This window comes from Erinaceus europaeus, chromosome 6 (assembly GCF_950295315.1).
Source record: "Erinaceus europaeus chromosome 6, mEriEur2.1, whole genome shotgun sequence".
Classification (NCBI taxonomy): Eukaryota; Metazoa; Chordata; class Mammalia; order Eulipotyphla; family Erinaceidae; genus Erinaceus; species Erinaceus europaeus.
The window spans coordinates 41,822,667-41,849,504 of NC_080167.1; the positions used below are offsets into that span (position 1 = coordinate 41,822,667).

A 26,838-nucleotide genomic window follows, 5' to 3' on the forward strand; every position below is an offset into this window, starting at 1 on the left:
GAGGTGGCAGTCGTTGACTATGTGGGTCATAGTCTGTCTGGAGCCGCAGGGGCAGTTCGGGTCATCTCTGGCTCCCCAGCGATGGAACATAGCGGCGCACCGGCCATGGCCTGTTCGATAGCGATTGAGGAGGGCCCGATCATAACGTGCTAGGTCAAAGCCGGGTTGACGCTTGCAGGGGTCTGTGATGAAGTGTTTGTTCTTGACCTCAGCTGACTGCCAACTCTGTTTCCAAGAGTCTGGAACAGAGAAGTTCAGTGTAGGCGTAGGGGACCAGATTGGATGACGAGACGTCAAGCGTTGGACAGGGTAGGCGAAGATATCCGCGTATATTGGCAGGTCCGGTGGAGCGTAGACGTGGGAAATGAACTTAGATGATGCCGCATCCCGACGAATATCTGGCGGGGCGATGTTGCTAAGAACTGGCAGCCATGGAACCGGGGTGGAACGGATGGTTCCAGAAATTATCCTCATGGAGGAATATAATTTGGAATCGACCAAGTGGACATGGGGGCTACGGAACCATACTGGGGCACAGTATTCTGCAGTGGAATAGCATAATGCCAGAGATGATGATCGTAGTGTGGAAGCGCTCGCGCCCCATGAGGAGCTGGCCAGTCTTGCAATGATGTTATTCCTCGCACCCACCTTTGCTGCAGTTTTTATGAGATGTTCGTGAAATGACAGAGTGCGATCGAGGGTAACACCAAGATAGACTGGCTGGGCTTCATGCCAGATTCTCGTACCGCCAAGCTGCACATTAAGCTCACGTGAGGCCGAGGCATGGTGTAGAATTCCTGTGAGAATGTCATACATCAGAAAAGGTAACAACAGCAAATGCTGGAGAGGTTGTGGGGTCAAAGGAACCCTCCTGCACTGCTGGTGGGAATGTAAATTGGTCCAACCTCTGTGGAGTACAGTCTGGAGAACTCTCAGAAGGCTAGAAATGGACCTACCCTATGATCCTGCAATTCCTCTCCTGGGGATATATCCTAAGGAACCAAACATACCCATCCAAAAAGATCTGTGTACACATATGTTTTTAGCAGCACAATTTGTAACAGCCAAAACCTGGAAGCAACCCAGGTGTCCAACAACAGATGAGTGGCTGAGCAAGTTGTGTATATATACACAATGGAATACTACTCAACTATTAAAAATCATGACTTCACTGTTTTCAGCTGATTTTGGATGAACCTTGAAAAAAAACATGTTAAGTGAAATAAGTCAGAAACAGAAGGATGAGTATGGGATGATCTCACTGTCAGGCAGAAGTTGAAAAACAAGATCAGAAGAGAAACACACAAGTAGAACCTGAACTGGAATTGGCATATTGCACCAAAGTAAATGACTCTGGGGTGGGTGGGTGGGTGGGGGGAGAATACAGGTCCCAAAAGGATTCCAGAGAACCTAGTGGGGGTTGTACTGTTATATGGAAAACTGGGAAATGTTATGCATGTACAGACTATTGTATTTACTGTGGAATGTAAAATGTTAATTCCCCAATAAATAAACTAAAAAAAAAATAATAATGAAAAGTGCCTGGGAAATAGCTCAACTATGGCTGCAGTAGAGCACACAATACTATACAAGGAGGACCTGGGTTTGAGCCTTCTGGCCCCATACAGGAGCGTCATACATGACAAGGGCTTTGGTGTCTCTCCTTCTCTGTTTGTCTTTTTGTTTCTTTCCCTGTCTTGCTTTGTTTTAGATTTAAAAGGGAAATTATTAAATCAATAAAAAAATTTGAAAGGGAAAATAGGGGCTAGGTGGTGGGTCACTCAGCAGAGCGTGTACATCACCATGATATGAGCCCCTGGCCACTACATAGGAACACCTGCAAGGAAGCTTCATGAGTGGTGGACTAGTGCCAAAGTGTCTCTCCTCTCCCTCTCCCTTCTGACTTTTTTTTTTTGCCTCCAGGGTTATTGCTGGGGCTCAGTGCCTGAATCCACTGCTCCTGGATTTTGCTCCCCCACTTTTGTTGCTCTTGTTGTTGTAGCCTTGTTGTGGTTATTATTGTTGTTGTTGATGTTGCTCGTTGTTGGATAGGACAAAGAGAAATGGAGAGAGGAGGGGAAGACAGAGAGAGGCAGAGAAAGATAGACACCTGCAGATGTGTTTCACTGCCTGTGAAGCGACTCCCCTGCAGGTGGGGAGCCGGGGGCTCCAACCGGGATCCTTACATGGGTCCTTGCGCTTTGCTCCACGTGCGCTTCACCCTCTGAGCTCCCAACCGACCCCCTCTCTCTTACTTTTTAAAATTTATTTATTTACTGGATAGAGACAGAGAGGAAATGAAGAGGAAAGATAGGGATAGAGACAGAGAGAGACCCACATAACCACTTCACCACATGCGAGGTTTTCCCCCTGCAGGTAGGGACCGGGTTTGAACATGGGTCCTTGCACACTGTAACGTGTGGCCACCACCCAGCCCCACTCCTCTCTCTCTCTCTCTCCTCTTGCCCTCTAAAAAAGAAAAGGAAATGGCCACTGGGAAACGATGGAATTTTGTGGGCACTGAACCCTGGTGATGAAATTGATGAAAATCAAAATTGTAAAGGAGAAAAAAGTTTGCTGGGAGTTGTGGAATTGTATAGCTGCGAAACTTCAGTGTACAGAAAAATAAAGAATAAAAACATTGTCTAGTTGTCTGGATCAGTAGTATCATGCTTGAGTGAAACTGGTGCTGCATTAAAAAAAGACTATGGGGGAGGGAGTTGGGCGGTAGCACAGTTGGGTTAAGGACATGTGTCACCTAGTGCAAAGACTGGCATAAGGATACCGGTTCAAGCCCCTGGCTCTCAACCTGCAGTGGGGGTCGCTTCACAAGCAGTGAAGCAGGTCTGCAGGTGTCTATCTTTCTCTACCCTTTTCTGTCTTCACCTCCACTCTCCATTTCTCTGTCCTATCCAACAACAGCGATATCAATAGCAAAAATAATAATAACCACAACAATGATGAAACAACAAGGGCAACAAAAGGGAAAAAAAAAAAGAAGCCTCTAGGAGCAGTGGATTCATAGTGCAGGCACCAAGCCCCAGCAATAACTCTTTTGGCAGAAAAAAAAAAAAGACTATGAAAGAATCATGTTTGTTTTTATTAAGAATTTCTAATTAATTGATTTTTTGTTTTGAATTCAAAATTAAAATAATTTTATTTACTTTGTGTTTTTTTTTTAGATGCAGCTGTAGCAGAACATCACAAAAAAATTAAAGAAGCTTTTGAAGTGTTTGACCATGAGTTAAATAATACTGTGGATGTGAGGTTTGGAAATGTGTTCTTTATTCTAGTTCTAAATTATGGATTCAACTCATAAAATTGAAGAGGGCTCTTTTCTTTCTATAGTCTTTGGACTTATTTAAATTGTGCTATTTTAAGAATTTATTTTTTTGTGACTTTTAAAAGACTTTTGCCCACGACTGTATCAGATCAACACTGCTATTCTTCATATTCTTTTTTTAACCAGAGCACTGTTCAGCTCTGGCTTATGGTGGTGCGGGGGATTGAACCTGGGACTTTGGAGCCTCAGGCATGACAGTATTTGCATAACCTTTATGCTGTCTACCCTCCACCCTATTCTTCATATTCTTGTGAAAAGAGTGACTATACTAGGACAGGGTGTTGCTTTGCCTTGTGCTAGACCCAGGTTCAAACTCTACTCCCACTGCATTCGAAGAAGCTATGGTTGGTCTCTTTTACTCTTTGTTTCTCTGTCTCTAAAATTTAAAGAAGATTGTATACACACATTAACTTTTCAAATTTACAGACAGTACATTTCTGTGACCAGTAAAGGAAGCAAACAAACAAAATGTGTTTTTACCTTTTAACTTTTACAGCATTTTTTTTTTTTGCCTCCAGGGTTACCTTTGGGGCTTTGTGCCTGCACTACAAATCCACTGCTCCTGGAAGCCACTTTGCCCCCTTTTTGTTGTTTTTGTTGTTGTTGAATAGAACAGAGAGAAACTGAGAGAGGATGGGAAGACAGAGAGGGGGAGAGAAAGATAGACGCCTGCAGACCTGCTTCATCACTTGTGAAGCGACCCCCCTGCAAGTGGGGAGCTGGGAGCCTTAGGCCGGTCCTTTCACTTTGCACCATGTGTGTACTTAACTGCCTGGCCCCCCAAGGCTATATGTTTTAGGGGCACACTTTTATACTTTCACAGCAAAGTACCTGTAGCCTTCCATCAAAGCCCATTGTTCCCCACTCCTTCCCACACTCTATCCCCTAACTCCCCTAACTCTTTGGTGACCTTAGTTCTGTGATCTGAACCTATGGGTTTATTTACATTTGATTTTGTTCCCTTGTTTTGTTTCTTTTTAGCTTTTCTTTCCCATCCTTCCTTCCTTTTCTTTCTTTCTCTTTCTCTTTCTTTCTCTCTCTCTCTTTCTTTCTTTCTTTTTTTCTCCAAGGTTATCACTGGAGCTTGGTGCTGGCGCTATGAATCCACAGCTCCTAGTCACCATTTACCCCCATTTTATTGGATAGGATGGAGAGAAATTGGGAGAGGAGGGGAAGATAGAGAAGGAGAAAGAAAGACACCTGCAGACCTGCCTTACTGCTTGTGAAGTAACACGCACACGCACACGCACACACACACACCCGCAGGTGTGAAACCGGGGGCTCCAACCGGGATCCTTGCCTGGATCCTTGCACTTAGTGCTATGTTTGCTTGACTAGGTGTGCCACTGTCTGCCCCTCCCCGTTTTCTTTCTTTCTTTCTAAAAATATTTATTTATTCCCTTTTGTTGCCCTTGTTTTATTGTTGTTATGATGTTGTAGTTGTTGTATAGGACAGAGAGAAATGGAGAGAGGAGGGGAAGACAGAGAGGGGGAGAGAAAGACAGACACCTGCAGACCTGCTTCACTGCTTGTGAAGTGACTCCCCTGCAGGTGGGGAGCGGGGGGCTCGAACTGGGATCCTCCTGCCTATCCTTGCGCTTTGCTCCAAATTCGCTTAACCCGCTGCGCTACTGCCAGACTTTCTTTCTTTCTTTCTTTCTTTCTTTCTTTCTTTCTTTCTTTCTTTCTTTCTTTCTCCCTTCCTTCCTTCCTTCCTTCCTTCCTTCCTTCTTCCTTTTGTTTCCCTTTTTTTATTGTTGTTGTTGTTATTGATGTCGTCATTGTTGGATAGGACAGAGAGAAATGGAGAGAGGAGGGGAAGACAGAGAGGGGGAGAGAAAGATAGACACCTGCAGACCTGCTTCACCGCCTGTGAAGTGACTCTCCTGCAGGTGGGGAGCTGGGGCTCGAACCAGGATCCTTAACGCTGGTCCTTGCGCTTTGGGCCACGTGCGCTTAACCCCGTTTTGTTTCTTTATATCCCACATGTGAGAGAGATCATCTGGTACTTCTCCTTTGGAATCACTTCATTTCAAATGGGATTCATCTTTTTTCCCATTCAAAATTAAAATAATTTTACTTAGGCTCTGAGGAAAAGTATATGTCTTGCCACTAAAGTTGTCAACTCTATTTAAAAATATATTTACCTTTGTGAGGGAAACGGAGATAAAAACAGAAAGATGGGCCAGAGCACCATTCTGTCTTACATAGTGCCTGGGACTGAACCTGAGGTCTCATTCATGCAAATCCTCTGCTCTACCCACCACGCTCCAAACTCAGCCATTTGAATTGTTCATTAAAGAACACGTTAAAAAAAAAAAAATTGATATTGTGGTTAGGGCAGTGTTGCAGTGGTTGAGTGCAAATATTACCATGTGAATTTGGGTTTAAAGCCCTAGTCCCCATCGTGGGGAGAAGAAGCTTACAAACAGTGGAACAGTGCTGCAGGTATCTTTCTCTCCCTTTCTATCACCTCCTCTCTAAACTTCTCTTTGTCCTATCAAAAGAAAGAAGAAGGAGGTCGAGACTGTAATACACCGGGGTAAGCGCAAATAGTATGAAGCACTAGGACCAGTGTAAGTATCCTGGTTTGAGCCTCCTGCCCCCCACCTGTGGGGAGGGGGGTTTGCTTCACAAGCAGGTCTGTAGGTGTCTTTCTCTTCCCCATCTCCCTCAATTTCTCTCTGTCTTATCCAACAATAACAACAATAACAATGGGAAAAAAAAATAGCTGCCAGGAGCAGTGGATTTGTAGTGCAGGTACGGAGCCCTAGCAATAATCCTGAAGGCAAAAAAAATAAAATAAAGTAAGATAAAATAAAATAAGAAGAAAGAAAATTGACATCGTAGCACTAGCATATTAGTGTTAATCTTATTTGATTAGCAGCAACATGGATTGGATGGATATAGTTTTCTAATCTTTATTATTTCTGTTAATGTATATGGTATTTTATTTATTTATTTTATTAGTAATTTAATAATGATCAACAAGATGACAAGGTTGTAGGATAAGAGGGGTATAGTTCCAAACAATTTGGGGGTCAGGCAATAGCACAGCGGGTTAAGCACACATGGCACAATTCCAAACAATTCCCACCACCAGAGTTCCATATACCGTCTCTTCCATTGGAAAAGTCCCTAGTCTGTATTGCTCTGGGAGTATGGACCAAAGATCTTTATGGGATGCAGAAGGTAGGAGGTCTGGCTTCTGTAATTGGTTCTCTGCTGGACATGGGTGTTGGCAGGCTGATTCATACTCGCACTCAATTTCTGTTTCCCTAGTGGGGTAAACTCTGGTGAGGTGGGGCTCCAGGACTCATTGGTGAGGTCGTCTGCCCGGGGAAGCCAGTTTGGCATCATGGTAGCATCTGCAACCTGGTGGCTGAAAAGCATTAAGATATAAAGCAGAACAACTTGTTTAATAATCAAGAACCTAAAGATAAGAATATAGTAGATGAGATTTGTCTTTATGTTGGAAGAAGGTAGGAAGTTATATTCCAAGGAATCCATGATTTTACTCATTTTTGCCTGAGCCCGGGGAAAAGTTCTAACTTCCTTCCACCAGCCATCTTGAACCTTTCAAATTGCTGGTAACTAAAGTATTGTTTACTTTCATTTCTCTTTCTCTCTGTCCTCTTTCCTCCTTCCTTCCTTCCTTTCTCTCTCTCCCCCCCCTCTTTCTTTCCCTCTAGGGTTATCTCTGGGCTCGGTGCCTATGAGTCCACTGTTCCCAGTGACCATGTTTTCCTTTTTATTCCCCCTATTTTATTTGATAGGACTGAGAGAAATTGAGAGGTGGGGGGTGACAGAGAAGGAGAGAAAGACAGACACATGCAGAGCTGCTTTGCCACTTATGAAGTATCCCCACTGCAGGGGGGGGGAGGTTCGGAGCCGGGTCCATGCACATAGTATATGCGTGCTAAACCGGGTGTGCCACCTCCTGGCCCTCTAACAGACTTATTATCATTATTATTTTTTACTTAAAAAATTTTTTATTTATAAAATGGAAACACTGACAAGGCCATAGGATAAGAGGGGTACAATTCCACACAGTTTCCACCACCAGAACTCCATATCCCATCCTCTGCCCTGATAGCTTTCCTATTCTTTAACCCTCTGGGAGTATGGACCCAGGTACAGAAGGTGGGAGGTCTGGCATCTGAAATTGCTTCCCTGATGAACATGGGTGTTTGCAGGACAATCCATACTCCCAGCCTGCCTCTCTCTTTCCCTAGTGGGGCGGGGCTCTGGGGAGGCGGAGCACTGACCAGTTTGGGCTTATGGAATTGAACTTGGAACTTTGGAGCCTCAGGCATGTGTTTATGTATGTAGTTTTCTAATTATACTCAGACTAAGAATATGCATGTCCCATGTTCTAGTGTATTGTAGGGTGTCCGCAGAGGGTGTGGGACCCTAGATATGCTGATAAACTATGTTCGAGTTTTATAGACAGACTCTAGTTAATAGGATGGCATGAGACAGAAAGAAAAAAAATAACAACTTGGATTTGGGGCAAGAACTACTTCTTTCTTTCTTTACTTTTTTAAAAAATTATTTATTCCCCTTGTTGCCTTTGTCGTTTTATGGTTGTAGTTATTATTGTTGTTATTAATGTCGTTGTTGTTTAAGACAGAAATGGAGAGAGGAGGGGAAGACTGAGAGGGGGAGAGAAAGATAGACACCTGCAGACCTGCTTCACCGCTTGTAAAGTGACTCCCCTGCAGGTGGGGAGCTGGGGGCTCAAACCGGGGTCTTTACGCTGGTCTTTGCGCTTTGCGTGGACTCCCTGTCTTTATTTACTTCTTCTTCTAGCGTTTGCCCTTTTTCCGTAGCCAGTCAACAGCAAAGCCATCAGGAGCTGCTTGTTGCTGGCTTTGAAAGTGACTGGGATCCACGTGGATTCAGTCGGCTAGGAAGGATCGTCAGTTTCCCCAATGAATGGGTACTCACGGGATGCACCACGAGAAGGTCGATGCAATGCAACCCTCTTTATTTACTTTTTAAAATTGCCACCAGAGGGGGGTTGCACAGTAGCACAGTGGGTTAAGAACACATGGCGCCAAAAAAATTGCCACCAGGGTTATTGCTAGGGCTCAGTGCCAGCACTATCAATCTACCACTCCCGGCAGTCATTTTTCTTTTTTAAAATTTTTTTTAAAAAAATTTATTTACTTATTCTCTTTTGTTGCCCTTGTTTTTTTATTGTTATAGTTATTATTGTTATTGATGTCGTTGTTGTTCGATAGGACAGAGAGAATTGGAGAGAGATAGACAGAGAGGGGGAGAGAAAGAGAGACACCTGCAGACCTGCTTCACGCTTGTCAAGTTGGGGAGCTGGAGGCTCGAACCCAGATCATTACACCGGTCCTTGCGCTTTGCAGCACCTTTGCTTAACCCGCAGCGCTACCTCCCGACTCCCTCTTTAATTTTTTTTTAAAATCTTTTCCTTTTTTTCTATTATAATTGATAAGACTTAAAGAAATTGAGGGGGAGGGGAGATAGGGAGAAAGAAAGATATTATACTTGAAGACCTGTTTCACTGCTCATGAAACGCCCACACTGCAGGTGGGGAACAGGGGCTTGAACCCAGGTCTTTCCACATGGTAATATGTGTGCTTAATCAGGTGCCCACTGCCCAGCCCCATGAGTTGGTTCTTTTTTTTTTTTTTTCTTTTTTAACTTTTAAAAAATATTTATTTATTCCCTTTTGTTGCCCTTGTTGTTTTACTGTTGTTGTCATAGTTATTATTGTTGTCATCGTTGTTGGATAGGACAGAGAGAACTGGAGAGAGGAGAGGGAAGACCTGGGGGGGGGGAGAGAAAGACACCTACAGACCTGCTTCACGGTTTGTGAAGCGACTCCCCTATAGGTATGGAGCCAGGGGGCTTGAACTGGGATCCTTATGCAGGCCCTTGCACTTAGCACCACACGCGCTTAACCCCCTGTGCTACCGCCCGGCTCCTGAATTGGTTCTTTTAACAGACCTTTTCTGTACTAGATTTCTTAAGAGGCCAAGTGTGATTGTATTATAGGTGTCCATAGGTTGTACATACTATGTTGTTCAGATCACATGCAAGTGTTACAGAAATTGTGAGGCAGAAGCTCTGAGGATTGGTGGTCTCAGGGAGTGTACTTCCTGGGGCCTCTGGGCATATAATTTCTGTGGCCTCTGGGTGTGTACCCTCTATGGCTTCTAGGTTTATACACCTGCAGCCTCACTCAGGCTTTTCTCCTTAGCACAAAACAGAAGCTATTGGGACTGTGAAGATTGTCTGCTCTATTTAATGTGGAAAATGGCAGTGTTCTCATTTGCTTTGAGAGACAAGAGATAGAGACTAGGACATCACTGCTTTATGGTCAGATGACCACAGACACATTTAGTGATCTGATTCTTTTTCCTCAGTCTACTGCATGGGATCATAATCTTTAGGTTTTTCCAGTCCATGCCAGTATATGGGGATAAATGACATAAGATATAAAGTGGAAAACTTACCACAGTGACAGGCAAGCCTTTTAACTCACCCAAAGGACATGTGTTGCCATTAAGGGAATATAGCCATTTCTTTGTGACTCCAGTTCAGTTTCAATAGTCTGGCATGATGTGACTCTATTTTTCTACTGTAGTTACCGCTCTTCCAAATTCTTTTTTTTTTTCTTTGTTACTAATGATGTATTTCCTATGCTTTACTTGTGACTTCGGATGCTTCATGATTCTGCTTATGATTTTCTTAGTGTGTGTATCCAAGTGCTATTATCTTTCCACCTCTATTTCATCTATATTCCCTTTATGTCTTCCTTTAAAATCTCCAAGGAAGAAAGAAGCCTGATTTCATCATTTCAGAAAATGCTTTGTTGAGCAGAGATCAACAAAGTAGTAGTAGACAACTTTATAAATCTCTCTCATAGACCTACATAAATGTATTTTTTTTTGTTTATTTGTTAAATAGCCACCTTTGGACTAAACAGCTGGGCCAAGGGAGACAGATTAAATGGTGCAAAGTATAACAACCTGTTATTAAGAAACTCAGAAAAACTGGTTTTATTGGCTATTTTACTGCCTACCAGGAACAATTAAACTCAAATGCTGATAAGGTTGATATTTGGCTATTCCAACTGGCTTTCTCATCTCCAACAGTTAGAATTCTGTGACAGACTGACTGGTTTCTTACTATTTTCTCTCTGACAGTAGTAATGATTTGTGTCATGGTGGTTATCTATGGTAGAGATTGGCTAGCCTAATTCTGTTTCTTCTTTTCCTTAGCACTGAGCTAAGGTATAACTCCAAGACTCCCTTGCAGATAGAGGGAAGTCAAGAATTATGTCCTGACTGCTCCACCTGACTAAGCTTTGACAAATGGAACAGAGGTGGAGTGATGTGTACCACTTCTAGGCCAGATCCATAAAAGCCTTCCCTCCTTCTGACTTGGTATCTGTAAGTAGAGTGCTGTTAAAACCCACATGCTCAAAATGATGGAGCCACAAAAAGAATGAGGTTTTTTTTTTTTTGGAGGAGAGTCATCCATTGGTGAGGAAGACTAATTTAGTATTTATTTATTAATTTTAATTTTAAACTTATCTTTATTTATTGGGTAGAAACAGCCAGAAATCAAGAGGGTAGGGGAAGATATAGAGGCACCTGCAGCACTGCTTCACCACTGATGAAGTTTTCCCCCTGCAGGTGGGGACCAGGAACTTGAACCTGGGTCCTTGTGCATTATAATGTATGCACTTAACATAATGCATTTTATTTATTTATTTAGTTAGTTAATTAGTTGCCACCAGAATTATTGCTGGGGCTCAGCGCCTGCATGATGAATCCACTGGTCCTGGAGACCATTTATATTTGTTTAAATAGAAACAGAGAAATTGAAAGAGAGGGAGTAGAGAGAGAAAAATGAGAGACATCTTCAGACTGCTCAACTAATAATGAAGCTGGAAGCAAGACCTTGAACCCAGGTCCTTGCACAGTGGCTACATGTGTGTTCTGCCCAGAGTACCACCACCTGGCTCCTAATTTTGAACTTAACATAAGTTACATCCGTTACTATAGTATTACACCTCTGGGCATTATAGCAGTGACATGACTATTATACTAACAGGGCGGCATTATTGAATCTATGGGATCTCAAGGGAGGCTTTGGGCCCCTATATATGAATTATATTTTAGGATGAAATTGGTTGATGGGACAGCCCTTCTAGAGAAGGCTTGTGAGGGTATGGAAGAGTCATTATTGTTTTGTTAGACTTGTCAAGCACTACATAAAGAATGGAGCACAAGGGGAGTCGGGCTGTAGTGCAGCGGGTTAAGCGCAGGTGGCGCAAAGCACAAGGACCGGCATAAGGATCCCGGTTCCAACCCCGGCTCCCCACCTGCAGGGGAGTCGCTTCACAGGTGGTGAAGCAGGTCTGCAGGTGTCTATCTTTCTCTCCCCCTCTCTGTCTTCCCCTCCTCTCTCCGTTTCTCTCTGTCCTATCCAACAACGACAACAACAATAATAACTACAACAATAAAACAACAAGGGCAACAAAAGGGAATAAATAAATAAAATAAAATATTTAAAAAAAAAAAAGAATGGAGCACAAGGACCTGCGCAAGGATCCAGTTCAAGCTCCCACCTCCCGACCCTTAGGGGGAGTGGCTTCACAAGTAGTGAAGCAGGTCTGCAGGTGTCTATCTTTCTTTTCTCTCTCCCTCGCTGTCTTCCCCTCCCCCTATAAAAAAAAAAAAAGGAAAAAATGACCTCCAGGAGCAGTGGATTCGTAGTGCAGGCATCGAGGCCCAGTGATAACCCTGGAGGCAAAAATAAATGTCGACATTCAGTAAAATGATTCACCAGGATAGTGTGCCTGCTTTGTGATATCCCTGTCCCAGGTTGGGGTCTGGTCCCTACCACCCTTAGAGGAAACTTCGCTGCTGTGACGTCTTTCACCTTTTCTCTACCTACCTCTGTCTCTCTTTCTTTGTGAAAAAATTGACCCAGAGCGGTGAAGCCCACACAACAATAGCAGCAGCAACAAATCTCCACGAACCACAAGCCATTTATCGGACACATTTTTAAAATCAATCAATCAATCAGTCAATTAATTAATTAATTTTTACTATCTTTATTTTTGTTTACTGGATAGAGAAAGCCAGAAATCTAGAGGGAAGGGGGTGCTAGAGAGGGAGAAACGGAGAGACACCTGCGACACTGCTTCACCACTTGCAAAGCTTTCCCCCTGCAGGTGGGGGCTGGGGGCTCGAACCCGGGTCCTTGCACATTGTAACATTTGCACTCAACCAGGTGCGCCACCACTTGGTTCCCAGACACATTTTGTAGAATGACAATATCCAGGAGTGTTGGCTATGTCCCCACATTTACTTGGGTGTGTGTGTGGGGGAGGGGCGGGCCGGGCGGTGAGAAGGAAGTAGGAGTTAGCAATTCTTGGCTCCTCCTCCTACACAGAACAAGTTAACTCTCTTCATATTGTTTGTTAGTAGTCAACTGCAGTGAAATCCAGTGTTACACACATTCTAGATAAGAGAACGACAGAAAAAATATCCATTTCATCTGAAGAGATAGTAGTGTAAGATAGCTGTGCTGCTGTTTCCTTGGTGGAGGTGAGAAAGACAGAACTAGTATGGATTCTATTCAAGTGATTGTGAAAAGCGGAAGATTTGGTTAAGCAGGGATTCCAACAAGCATAAGAATTCATTATTTGTCTCTTTGAAGGACTTGGAAAAACAGATGTCTAGAGGTGTCACTATACAGTACAGCAATGTAACCAGGCCAGAAGTCAGACTGTGGGTCCTGTAATTCCAGTAAGCATTTGGTTAATTTAAAGGTATGGTAGCTACACAGGCTCCTACTCCACTGCCTTCTTCTGTTTCATTTTTTTAAATTACTGAGAAGTGACACTTAAAGGTTTATTTTTTTTCTAAAGACGACTGATGTATTTTCTAAGTCCTCAATCTTCCACTGAAAGCTCAATGAAGTTTTTTTTTCTTTGCTCAGATAACTTTAAGAGTATCTTTGCTTTTAATATAAAGTTTATATTTCTTGTTCTCCTAAGTTTCAGATACTTATTGAAAATAAGCTCTAGATTTGAAAATCTAGCTGAAAAGGGCTATTGTCTAGTAAAAGACAGTTTGCAAAACTCATCCCAAACTAGAGTATATGATTTGGAGCATTTAGTAAGAAAGAGGAGAAGATAGAGAAAGAACCAGACATCACTCTGGTACATGTGCTGCTGGGGATTGAACTCAGGACCTCACTCCTAAGAGTCCAATGCTTTATCCACTGCACCACCTCCTGGACCACAGGCCTGAAAGTCTTTTACAGAACCACTATGCTGTTTCCTTGGTCCTTGGTTCCATTTTGTATAGCCAGAGTACAATTATGAAAATGGAATTTTATCATTGATTCAAAACCATAAAATCTAGATTATTTTGGCCTTTCACCAGATTTCTCACGCCTGTATTTTCTCTTCTTGGATCCAAAATCCTGTACAGCATTTAGTAGTGTTCTTTTTTATTTACTTATTTTTACCAGATCACAGCTCACTTCTGGCTTATAGTGGTGCCGGGGAGAGAATATGGGACTTTTGGTGTCTCAGGGATGAAAGTCTGCATAACATGCATAATCACTCACTATATTATCTCTCTCTTTCTTTCTTTCTTTCTTTCTTTCTTTCTTTTTTTGCCACCAGAGTTATTTCTGGGGCTCTGTACTGGTAGTACAAATTCATTTCCTCCTTATTTTTCTTTTCTCTTCCATTCTTCCGTTTCTTCCTTCTTCCTTCTCTCCTTCCTCTTCTTTTTTCATTAAGACAGTTAGAAATTGAGAGAGGGGGAGTCGGGCGGTAGCGCAGAGGGTTAAGCGCACGTGGCACAAAGCACAAGGACTGGCTCAAGGATCCCAGTTGGAGCCCTGGCTCCCCACCTGCAGGGGAGATGCTTCACAAGCAGTGAAGCAGGTCTGAAGGTGTCCCTTCCCCCCCCCCCTTCTTCCCCTCCTCTCTTCATTTTTCTCTGTCCTATCCAACAATGATGACGACAACAACAACAATAAAACAACAAGGGCAACAAAAGGGAAAATAAATTTTAAAAAAAATTTGAGAGAGGAGGGGTAGAAAAGGAGAGACAGACACCTGTAGACCTGCTTCACTTGAACCATATATGTAACGCGTGTGTAATGTGTGTGCTCAACCAGGTGCACCAGCTTCCAGTCCCCAACAGTTTCTTAACTTTTCTGTCTTTTGTGACCTTGAAACTCTTGACAAGCCTTGCTGAGTGCTTTTGTCGGCTGGTTTTGTCAAGATTGAGGTGACGGACTTTTGGTAAATCTACCATAGAATGGTTTTGTGTTTTTCCCAGGGCTTTGTCCTCGGATAAAGAGATTGATGAGATTGATGTAGTTTGCTGTAGCTGATGTTAACCCTGACCATTTGGTTTAGGTAACATCTGCCAGGTTGCTCTACTTTAAAGTTGATATTTTTCCCTTTGCAACTAGTTAATATTTCGGGGAAGGTACTTTTAAGGCTATGGAAATATCTTATTTCTCCTCTTTCACCCAGTAATTTTAGCCTCCATTGGTTGATTTTATTCACAGTAATGATAACTGTAGTGTCTGCCAAATGGTGTGTCAGTGTCATTTTTCAAAAAGGGAACTGCAGAACAGTGAGCTTTTTGTTGGCTTTTGTCTGGACTGCAGACAACCCTTTGACAAAGTTGAGTTTGGAATTATTTAGACTTTAGTCAGTTAATTTGGCAAACATTTATTAAACTCTTGTTATGAGCAAAGAGTCTATGAGAAATACGTCAGACACAGTGGTCTTTTTCTTTCTTTCTTTTTTTCTTAACATTTTTTCCCCTTTATTGGGGGATTAATGTTTCACAGTCACCAGTAAATGCAGTAGTTTGTACATGCATAACTTCTCCGTTTTCCACATGCACAGTTGTCTTTTTCTTTGCCACTAAACGAAAATAGCGCAGAAGCCTAAGTGACTTGTTTCAAGAAGACAGAATTATTGCAAAGAGTACTGATAGGCAGTTCAGAAATCAGAGGAGGAATCAACATCCAGTTTGGGTCCCTAACTAATTATGTTACAGAAGGTTAGTTAAATTACTTCTCCAAGTCCTAGCTCCTTATTTTGAAAGGGGGATCATAATGCAGATTGATGCAAGAATCAAATGAATGAAATCATATAAACACTCTTGTTGGAAAGACATTTCTCAAATTATCAGGGGTTCTATAAATCCATTCACTCAAGCAATATTTATTGAGTCCTTATGTGTTTGGGACAGGGTGGTAGAACACCTAGTCAAGCACACACATTACAGTGTGCAAAGACCTGGGTTCAAGTCCCCAATCTCCACCTGCAAGAGAAAAACTTCATAACGGTGAAGCAGTGTTACAAGCATTCTTACTCATATCTCTGAATTCTCTCTCAGTTTTTCTCTCTATATGAAATAAATAAATAAATAACATCTTTTAGGTTAGAAGGAACTAGCAAAGAAGAAATGGGAAAGTACTGGCAAATATAGAGCTCCTGTGAAGGGGAAGGGTGACTTAGTGGGATAGAAGAACACAGAGAAAGATTACTGTTTGAGCCATAGCAAATGTAAAAGTCGTGCTGTCATTAAACTACTTCTATCATTCCATCTCTCCATCTAATGCTTTGTTATCTGTTTTATTGTACGTAATTCTTGGCATGTATTACTTTCTGATAAGTAGTAAATAAGTGAAAATTATTTTTCAAATCTTGCTTGTTTGCTTTTAGCTTTCATAGCTAGACAAATATCAGCTATTTAATAGAGGAGATAAAATGTTTTGTCTCTCTTAGAAGTGCTCCAATCCAGAAAAAAAAATGCTTCAATAACTGATATCACTAAAATCCAGAGCTGAGCAGTACTCTGGCCAAAAGAATTTTTCTAAAACTTGCAGTTGTCCTCATTCAGTTCTTCAGTATTTTTTGACCTCGGACTGCCCTTAAACTAAACGACCTAACTCAATGACTCTGGCTCCACCTTGTGTCAGAAATGTGATGCTACACAAATCAAATGCTGTGAACCAGCCAAGTATTTTAAGTGGTTCATATGCTATATATAGGTTAAGTGGTGATACCTCTACCGGACGACCTTATCCTGACTTTGTTCTGAAGTGGTTTTGCATCTCTATCTGTTATTCTCTATGTGGTGTGAGTACTAAAAGAAATTCTTAGTATTTGTAGTGTTATCAAGATAAGACATTGTCTACGGCCATACCACTCTGAACACGCCCAGTCTCATCTGATCTCAGAAGCTAAGCAGGGTCGGGCCTGGTTAGTACTTGAATGGGAGACCGCCTGGGAATACCAGGTGCTGTAGGCTTAAAAAAAAAAAAAAAAAAAAAAGATATTATCAGGTCCCTTAGGGGCTGGGTGGTGGTGCACCTGGTTGAGCGTACATGTTACAGTGCGCAAGGACCCAGGTTCAAATCCCTGGCCCCCACTTGCAGGGGGAAAGCTTCACAAGTGGTGAAGTAGTGCTGCAGTTGTCTTTCTGTCTCTCCCCCTGTCTATCACCCCCTTCCCTCTCAATTTCTGGTTGTGTCTATCTAATAAATAAAGATTGGAAAAAAAAAAAAAAGATATTACCAGGTCCTAAAGGTCCCCGGTTCCATTTCTGGCATGCCAAACAAGAGCAGTGCTCTGATCTCTTCCTCTCTTTCTCTCTCTATTCCACTATTTCTCTCTTTGTCATAAAATAAAAAACAAGGGGGGTCGGTGGGTAGCTCAGTGGGTTAAGCGCATATGGCATGAAGTGCAAGGACTGGCTTAAGGATCCCAGTTGGAGCCCCCAGCTCCTCACCTGCAGGGGGTTGCTTCACAGGAGGTGAAACAGGTCTGCAAGTGTCTATTGTTCTCTCCTTCTCTCTATCTTCCCCTCCTCTCTCGACTTCTCTCTGTCTTATCCAACAAAAACGGCAATAACAATATCAACAACAAGAGCTATTGCAACAAAAAGGGCAACAAAAGGGGAAGAATGGCCTTTAGGAGCAGTGGATTTTTGTAGTGCAGGCACCGAGCCCCAGCAATAACCCTCCCTGGAGGAAAAAAAAAAACAAAAAAAACACCAAAATAGGTTAACAAACATGAAAAAAATGCTCCAAGTCATTGATTGTCAGAGAAATGCAAATAAAGACAACAATGAGATACCACTTCACTCCTGTGAGAATGTCATACATCAGAAAAAGTAGCAGCACCAAATGCCAGTTTGTGGGGACAAGGTATCCCTCCTGCACTGCTGGTGGGAATGTCAATTGGTCCAACCTCTGTGGAGAGCAGTCTGAGGAACTCGCAGAAGGCTAGAAATGGACCTACCCTATGATTCTGCAATTCCTCTCCTGGGGATATATCCTAAGGAACCGAACACACCCATCCAGAAAGATTTGTATGTAGTAGCCAAAACCTAGAAGCAACCCAGGTATCCAACAACAGATGAGTGGCTGAGAAAGTTGTGGTATATTTACACAACAGAATACTACTCAGATATTAAAAATGGTTAATTCAAACAGAATACTACTCAGATATTAAAAATGGTTAATTCACCTTCTTCACCTCATCTTGGATGGAGCTTGAAGGAATCATGTTAAGTGATTCATGTTAAGTCAGAAACAGAAGGATGAATATGAGATAATCTCATTCACAGATAGAAGTTGAAAAATACTATCCTGACGCCAACTAGACTTCTCTGGGCAGATACCTCAACACTGTGTCCTGAAACTCCACCTCCCCAAAGCAGGCTGGAAGTATGGATCAACCTGCCAATGCCCATGTCTAATGGAGAAGCAATTACAGAAGCCAGACCACCCACCTTCTGTATCCCATAGAGATTTTTGGTCCATACTCCCAGAGGATAAAGAATAGGGAAGTCTCCAATGGAGGGGATGGGATATGGCACTCTGGTGGTGGGAACTGTATGAATTATACCTCTCTTATCGCACAATTATGGTGACTATTATTAAATCACTAATAATAAAAAAGTGCGGGCTAGCTTCACAGGAGGGAGAGAGACGACCAGGAACTCATGGCTGAGCGGGAACACAATGCAATGTGTTTATTCATCAGAAAAGAATCTGCCTTTATGTCTTCTGAGGTGGAAGTGGCCGGCCAGAAAAGGAAGTGGGCAGGAGAGTGGGTGGAGAGAAGGAAAAGAGCATGAATTTCATCTAACCAGTGGGGATTAAACCAATGCCTTGCAGGCAGGGTGGGTCTCAGACAAAACAATGATTATGTAAATAGACCACAGCATTGAGCAATGCAGGGGGCCTGGTGTAATAACCAACAAAAAGAAATTGAAAAATAAGAAAACACAAAGCAGAACTTAGACTGGAGTTGGTGTATTGCACCAAAATAAGACTCTGGGGTCGGGAGAGGGTTCAGGTCCTAGACCGTGATGGCAGAGGAGGACCTAGGAGGGGGTTGAATTGTTATGTATGAAACTGAGTAATGTTACACATGTGCAGACTACTGTATTTTACTGTCAACTGTAAACTGTTAATCTCCCCAATAAAGAAAAAGGAGAACATAAAAATAAATAAAATAGGTCACTTAAAAAAGACAGAATCTCTGGGAGTCGGGCGGTGGTACAGCGGGTTAAGCGCATGTGGTGCAAAGAGCAAGGACCAGCATAAGGATCCTGGTTCGAGCCCCCGGCTCCCCACCTGCAAGGGGAGTCACTTCACAAGCAGTGAAGCAGGTCTGCAGGTGTCTGTCTTTCTCTCCCCTTCTTTGTCTTCCCCTCCTCTCTCCATTTCTCTCTGTCCTGTCCAACGATGTCAATAACCACAACAGTGTTAAACAACAAGGGCAACAACAGGGAAAATAAATAAATAAATAAATATAAAACAAACTTTAAAAAGACAGAATCTCTCTAACAAAAGAAATGACTGAGGGGCCAGGTGGTGGCACACTTGGTTGAGTGCACATGTTACAAGGACCCTGGTCTCCACCTGCAGGGGGAAAGTTTTCTGAGTGGTGAAGCAGGGCTGCAGGTGTCTGTCTGTCTTTCGTCCTCTCTCTCTCTCTCTCTCCCTCTCCCATCCCTCTCAATCTCTGGCTGTCTCTATCTAATAAATAAAGATAATAAAAATGTTTTAAAAGCTATATATATATGAAATGACTGCAAATTTTATAGAGAACAGGTGATTAAAAATTTTATTTATAAAATGGAAACACTGACAAGACTATAGGATAAGAGGGGTATAATTCCACACAATTCCCACCCCCAGAACTCCATATCCAGCCCCCTCCCTTGATAGCTTTCCTATTCTCTATCCCTTTGGGAGTATGGGCCCAGGGTCATTATGGGGTGTAGAAGGTGGAAGGTCTGGCTTCTGTAATTGCTTCCCCGCTGAACATGGGCGTTGAAATTTGGGGGTTGTGTGGTGGCAGACCCGGTAATGTTTATACATTACCACGCACAAGGACCCAGGTTCAAGGCCTGGTCTGCACCTGTAAGGAGCAAGCTTTATGAACTGTGGAAGCAGTTGTAGGTATTGCTCTGTCTCTCTGTTTAGTCATCTACAAAGTCATGCTAGGGGCTGGTGGTGGCAAACTTGTAAGAGAGCTCACGTCACATGCATAAAGACCTGGGTTCAAGCTCCAGATCTTTACCTCAAGAGGGGAGGCTTCATCAGCAGTGGAGTAGCCTTTCTGTCTCTGCAAGTAACAGGAAGAAAAACATGGCTATAGGGAATCCCAGAAATAACCTTGATGGGAAAAAAAGTCATATGAATAAAAACTAAAATGTGTTAAAATAGTTCTAAAAGGTTATTTTATCATCATCATCATCATCATCATTTGTTTTTAAAGCCAGAATACTTCTCAGCTCTGGCTTAGAGTGATTTGGGGGATTTGAACCTGGGACTTTGGAGTGTTTTTGCATAACCATTATACTATCTTTCTCCCCCTTATCATCATTCCTTCCACCCCCACCCCAAGTTATCTGGAGGTTGGTACAGGCACTACGAACCCACCTCTCCCAGAAACCATTTTTCCCCCTTTTTTTCTTTCTATTTTATGTAATACGACAGAAATTGAGGAGGGAGGTAGATAGGGACAGAGAGAGAAAGATAGACCTGCTTCACTGCTTGTGAAACTTTACCCCTGTAGGTGGGGAGCATGGTTTCAAACCTGGGTTCTTGTGTATGATAAAATGTAGGCTTAACCAGGTGCACCACTGCCTGGTCCCCTCATTATTTCTTTTGAAAAAGATCTACCCCTTTATTTTTATGAAAGAGCTATCAGAACACTGCTCAGTTCTAGCATGTGGCAGTGTCAGGTTGAACCTGGAACCTCAGGCCTCGGGCATGTTAGTCTTATGCTTTTTTAAAAAAAAATTATCTATTTATTTTCCCTTTTGTTGATCTTGTTGTTTTATTGTTGTAGTTATTATTGTCGTCATTGTTGGATAGGACGGAAAGAAATGGAGAAAGGAGGGGAAGACAGAGAGAGGAAGCTCCGAAAGATAGACACCTGTAGCCCTGCTTCACCGCTTGTGAAGCGACTCCCCTGCAGGTGGGGAGCCAGGGGCTGGAACCAGGATCCTTAAGCCCGTCCTTGTGCTTTACTCCACATGTGCTTAACCCGCTGTGCTACTGCCCAACTCCCATTAGTCTTATGCTTTATGGCTAGTTTATTTTCCTAGCCCCCAAGTAATTTCATTTACTTGATTCAAAAATCTCATTTAGTACAAACAAAATGGGTTATTCAGCCTTAATGTTATATATATTTATTTTTATTTGTAGTTAATTTTTTTTTGCCTTCAGGGTATCGCTGGGGCTGGGTGCCTGCACTACGAATCCACTGCTCGTGGAGGTCATTTTCCCCATTTTGTCGCCCTTGTTGTAGTTGTTGTTGTTATAGCTGTTGCTGTTGTTGGATAGGACAGAGAAATGGAGAGAGATGGGGAAGACGGGGGTGGGGGGGAGAGAAAGTTAGACACCTGCAGATCTGCTTCACTGCCTGTGAGAGGGAAAGAGATAGACACCTGCAGCCCTGCTTCACCAACTCATGAAGCTTTCCCCTTGCAGATGGGGACCAGGAGCTTGAACCTGGGTCCTTTGCACTTAACCATGTGCACCACCACCTGCCCCTAATTACTTTCATACTTGTCTATCTAATATCTTATTTCTGAACTTTCATTTTATTTCCATCATTGTGTTAACACCTCTACTCTTTATTTCCTAAGGTCCATTTCCACCTTTTATTGTTTCCCTACATTTTCTTTCACTCTTTTTTTAAAAATTTTATTTACTTATTTATTAATGAGAAAGATAGGAGGAGAGAGAGAAAGAGCCAGGCATCATTCTGGTACATGTGCTGCAGGGGACTGAACTCAGGATCTCATGCTTGAGAGCCCATTGCTTTATCCACTGCACCACCTCCCGGACCACTCCTACATTCTCCTTTTTTCAGTTGTCTTTATTTAGTTCATTGTCTGGCCCTTCTCTGGCCTCTGCTCTTTCTTACCCTCCTCTCTATTCTTAGCTTCCCTTTAAAAGCCTTTCTCCTCCTGAGGCCAAACTATTAGGAATCTGGTTTTCTCAAGAATGGCTCCTAGGATGGCCTGAATCCAGCTCCATCCTGATACCATCTGGAGTTTTCTGGGGCCCAGCATTTCCATGTTCTTGGCACCAGAATTATAACGTTGGAGTTGTTCATTGGATCTTTTGGTTTCCTCTAACCTTGTATGTCGGGGCCAGGGAAACAAGAAAACCTGAGTCATTTTTGCTCCCGTTATAATTTTCCTTTCCTCTCCTCCCCAAGGAATTTGGGAGACCTTGAAATAAATTCATCTCTTATTGTTAGCATATGAAGAAAGAATTACTAGGTAAACACCATCTCCCTTCCTCAGCCCCTTGTGCTCTGTAAGGTGTTTCTTCCTAGCTTCCTAGCTTCCGAGATTCGACGAGATCGAGAGTGTTCAGGGTGGTATGGCCATAGACAAGGCGTCTCTTCTTGGCCACCGGCTAAGACCTTTGCCAGGCACTGTGGTGGGCTGATTACCCTGGGAAGGTACCTGCATGGGCCGTCAGTTCAGCTGGGAGCTGCTGCTCATGGTTACCCAGCCCAGTCCTGGGTCAGTCAGCAGCTCCCTCCTGTAGCAGCCAGGGGAACGGTGCTGCCTTCCTCTTTGCCTGAAAGCTGTAGAGGGCTCCGTGTTTTCTACACACGGTTCCCTCCTCCACTTGCACAGAATCGTCAGTATACTGCTATGCAGTCTTGTCCCAACCTGTACTTTGTGAGACAGACCATTTTATCTATTACAGCTTTAAATAGGTGAAAGTAATTTTATTTACCTTTTATTTATTACTACCACTATTTTATTATTATTATTATTATTAATTTTATTTTTAAATTAAAACATTTTTATTGTATTTATTAATTGGATAGAGACAGCCAGAAATCAAGAGGAAAGGAGTGAAAGGGAGAGAGACAGAGAGACACCCGCAACATTGCTTCACCACTCTCAAAGCCTTCCCCTTGGAGGTGGGGATCAGGGGCTTGAACCTGGCTCTTTGTGCATTGTAACATGTGCACTCAACCAGGTGCACCACCACCCGGTCCCTATTTATTTTATTTTTTACCAGAGCACTGATCAGCTCTGGCTTATGGTGGTACAAGGGATTGAACTTGGGTCTTCAGAGCCTCAGGCATGAGAGTCTGTTTGCATAACCATATCTACCCCAGCCCTATAATTATCTACTTATCTATTTATCTATCTATCTATCTATCATCTACCTATCTACCATCTAGCTATTCATCCATCCAACCACCCATCCATCCGTTTTATTGCACCTGGGGTTATTGCCAGCACTACAAACCTATGCTCCTTGTGGCCATTTTTTTTTCATTTTCCTTTTTTCTTTCTATTATATTTGATAGGACAGAAAGAAATTGAGAGGAGAGCAGAGGTAGAGAAGGTAAGAAAGAAAGACACCTGCCTATTTGCTTCACTGCTCATGAAGTGCCCCTGCAGGTGGGGGTGGAGGTTGGGGGTGTGGAACCTGGGTCCTTGTGCTGGGTGGTACCTGCGCTTAACCAGGTGTGCCATGTTCAGGCCCCCAACTACTGTTTTAGATACAGGAAGAGAGAGAGGGAAAGAAACCCCAGAAGGGCTCGGTAACTCAAAGGCAAACAGTTCTTCTGTTTCCTCTGATTAGCTCTTTCCTGGGAGCCACCTATTGTCTTTCTCTTTTCCTTTTTCCTTCTTTCCCTTTTCTTTTCCTTTTTGTTTATGTTTGTGGAGCTAGGTCGTTTAGCATATGTGATAACACTATTCCCAGGCCAACATTTTCACTCAAACGCAAGAGAGAGAAACAGAGCCAAACACAGAGTGGTTGAGATACCATGGCACTGGAGTTTCCCCTGGTGCTGTGACACTACCATGTGGTTCCAGGGTTCAGGCTGGCACTGCATGTATGGCAAAACACAAGCTCTGCGCTGTGAGTTTTCTCTGGGTCTCACTCCTTCAGTTTCATCTTGCTTCCAGGACCCGTCCCATGAAATTACCCTCATGTCAATGACATATTTTGGAAAATGGTAGATATTTGTTTTCCTATACCGCTTTGCCAAAAGCTGCACTATTAATTATTATTATTATTATTAACTGAGCTCTGGTTTTTGGTGGTTTAGGGACTAAACTTGGGACTTTGGAAACCCAGGCATAACAGTTTTTTGTTTGTTTGTTGTTTTGCATAATTATTATGCTATCCCTACACCTTATTCATTTAGACGGAGGCACCAAGAAATGAATCCAGCTTCACACTCATGCACTGTAATACCACTGATCAGCTCCCCCAGGCTGATGTTTTTATTCTTTCCTTTTTTAAGTTAAAAAAATAATTTATTAATTATCTGTTGGCTAGAGACAGAGAGAAATTGAGAGAGAAGGGGGAGAAATACAGTGGGAGAGAGACACCTGCTTCACTGCTCAGAAAGCTTCTCCTCTGCAGGTGAGCACTGAGGGCTTAAACCCGGGCCGTATACACTGGAATGTGTACACTCAACCCGGTACGACACTGCCCAGTCCCTTTTTATTCTTTTTTTTCTCTTTTATTCAATTTTTTTTCTTTATTGGGGGATTAATGGTTTACAGTCGACAGTAAAATACAGTAATTTGTACATGTGTAACGTTTCTCAGTTTTCCACATAACACTCTAACCCCCCACCTAGGTTTTCCTCCACCACCATGTTCCAGGATCTGGACACTCCCCCCCACCCCCAATCCCAGAGTCCTTTACTTTGGTGCAATACACCATTCTTTTATCCTTAGCGTGAGAGAGAGAGGGAAAGACAGGTTAGTGAAGAGACAAAGGGGGTGGGAGCTAGGTGATGGTGCACCCAGTTAGGTGCACACATCCATAGTGTATAAGGACCTGGCTCACACCCCCAGTTCCTGCTTGTGGGGGGTCGCTTCACAAGTAGTGAAGCAGTGTAGCAGGTCTCCTCCCCACTCTCTCTCAATTTCTCTTTATCTTTGTCCAAAAGATGAATGAATTAAAAAAAAAATTTTTTAAGTTAGAGTTGAGCAGTGCTTTAGTTAAACGAGAGAGAGAGAAAGAGATGAGAGGGAGAGACACCACAGCACCACTTCATCATCTGTGACGTTTCCCAAGTGATTCCATGTGATGCTGGCACTCTAACCCGTTGCCTGGAACTTGAACTCACTGGGAGAGCACCCTCCCGGCCCTTAGAACTGTGTTGATAGTTCATATTACTTCACTGATAGAGTATTCGCAACCTAGTTCTAAATTTTGCAAGGAGGACACTATGTTTTAGTTTTACCACTTTGCGGGTAGTTTAACACACATAGAGATTAATCTGCACAATCAGACAAAGTGCAGAGCTGGGATTTGAACCCTGGCAGGCTGGCACTAAAGGTCTTGCTATAATTACTCTGCCTTTTGCACGGGTCTGGTTAAAAAAATGTCACCACACACCTTTGGGGTGAATATCATCACTCCTATTTAAAAATATGGATACTGAGGTGCAAAGGAATTGACACTCAAAATCCCCACTTATTTCTTTTCCTTTTCTAGAACGTTTTGATTTTAGCCCAGGCAAGACTTACATTTGCTAACCAATGCAAACACTGCTTTCTCCTTTGTTGGGTTCACTTGTCTGCCTTTTCTTGTCCCTGGAAAAGTATCTTTTATTCATGTGAGGCAATATTTACTGAGTGACTTTATTTGCTATGATGTAATTTATCTGCTCTGAAGTAATTCATAGAAGTATGAAGCACTTGTCTTTTCAGAGTTTATATTCTAAAACTATCGACTACTATTTTCTCTCCAGAGAGATTGGAACAATAATCAGATCATTAGGATGCTGCCCTAGTGAAGGGGAACTGCACGATCTGATCGCAGAAGTAAGTAGAGCAAAGCAAGTTCCATGCAGCAGACGACAACTACAGCTCCTTGTTAAAAAAAAAAAAAAAAAAAATCCTTCCCAGAAATGCAAACTGTTCTAAACTATTGAATGTGCTCTGTGGAAAACATTAGAATAATGTGGCCTGGGAGGTGGTGCAGTGGATGAAGCACTAGACTCTCAAGCCTGAGGTCCTGAGTTTGAACCCCAGCAGCACATGTACCAGAGTGATGTCTGGTTCTTTCTCTCTCTCCTCCTACCTTTCTCATTAATAAATAAATGAAATCTTAAAAAAAAAAAAACCAAAAACCAGGCATCAGAATAGCTGGGGACCAGGCAGTGACGCACCCAATTGAGTGCACACGTCACCATGCACAAGCACCCAGATTCAAGCCCCTGGTTCTCACCTGCATGGGAGTGAGGGTGGGGGTGGGAAATCTTCCCAAGTGGTGAAGCAGGGCTGCAGGTGTCTGTCTGTTTCTGTATCTCTCTATCTTCCCCTTCCTTCTTGATTTCTGTATCTACTCAATAAATTAAAGATCAAGAGAAAAATCATTATAACAGCAATGGAGTTCTCTAACCAGCAGTATCTGACAGAAGTAATACCAGTTCCTGAAGAAATAGCTATACCCAAGTAACACAAGGGACAAAGTAAGGATCCCACTTTCGATATTAGCCTCTCTAAATTTGTTCTACAAGGTGAGTAGACATGGGGGATAGACCATATGCAGAAAGAATGTTGACAGATGGGAGAAATATAGTGAACAATGCCCATCCAAAGACCTTATTAACAAGAGATTGTAAAGAATTTTATTTATGGGGGAAATAAAACTTAACTTTCAGAACAAGTAGTAACCATAATAAATCATAAGAACTAATGTAACATTGATTATATATTGGGCAATTAGATGAATGATTATTTGATTATTAGATGAATGATTATTTATATGATGATTAATCATAGCTAACAGTGTAATAGTGCACTGGGAAAATAGTGTAGTGGGTATTATGCTAATGACTTTTGTGTCTGAGCATCTGAGGTCCCAGGTTCAATCCTTAGGATTGCCATAAGGCAGAGCTGAGCAGAGCATTGGTTAAA

At 42.6% G+C, this 26,838-nt stretch overlaps 1 protein-coding gene and 1 non-coding gene across 2 annotated transcripts in view; both read left to right on the forward strand.

Annotated features, from left to right (window-relative positions):
* Window positions 1-26,838, forward strand: part of EFCAB2 (EF-hand calcium binding domain 2) — a 94,040-nt gene that overhangs the window by 29,173 nt on the left and 38,029 nt on the right. Inside the window, exons 2-3 of the mRNA XM_060192109.1 lie at window positions 3,183-3,267; window positions 25,668-25,740. Coding sequence (XP_060048092.1) covers window positions 3,183-3,267; window positions 25,668-25,740 — 158 coding nt within the window. The remainder of the gene's footprint in view (window positions 1-3,182; window positions 3,268-25,667; window positions 25,741-26,838) is intronic.
* Window positions 16,577-16,695, forward strand: LOC132539110 (5S ribosomal RNA). The gene has a single exon (XR_009550421.1). It is a non-coding gene; the product is annotated as a 5S ribosomal RNA (ribosomal RNA).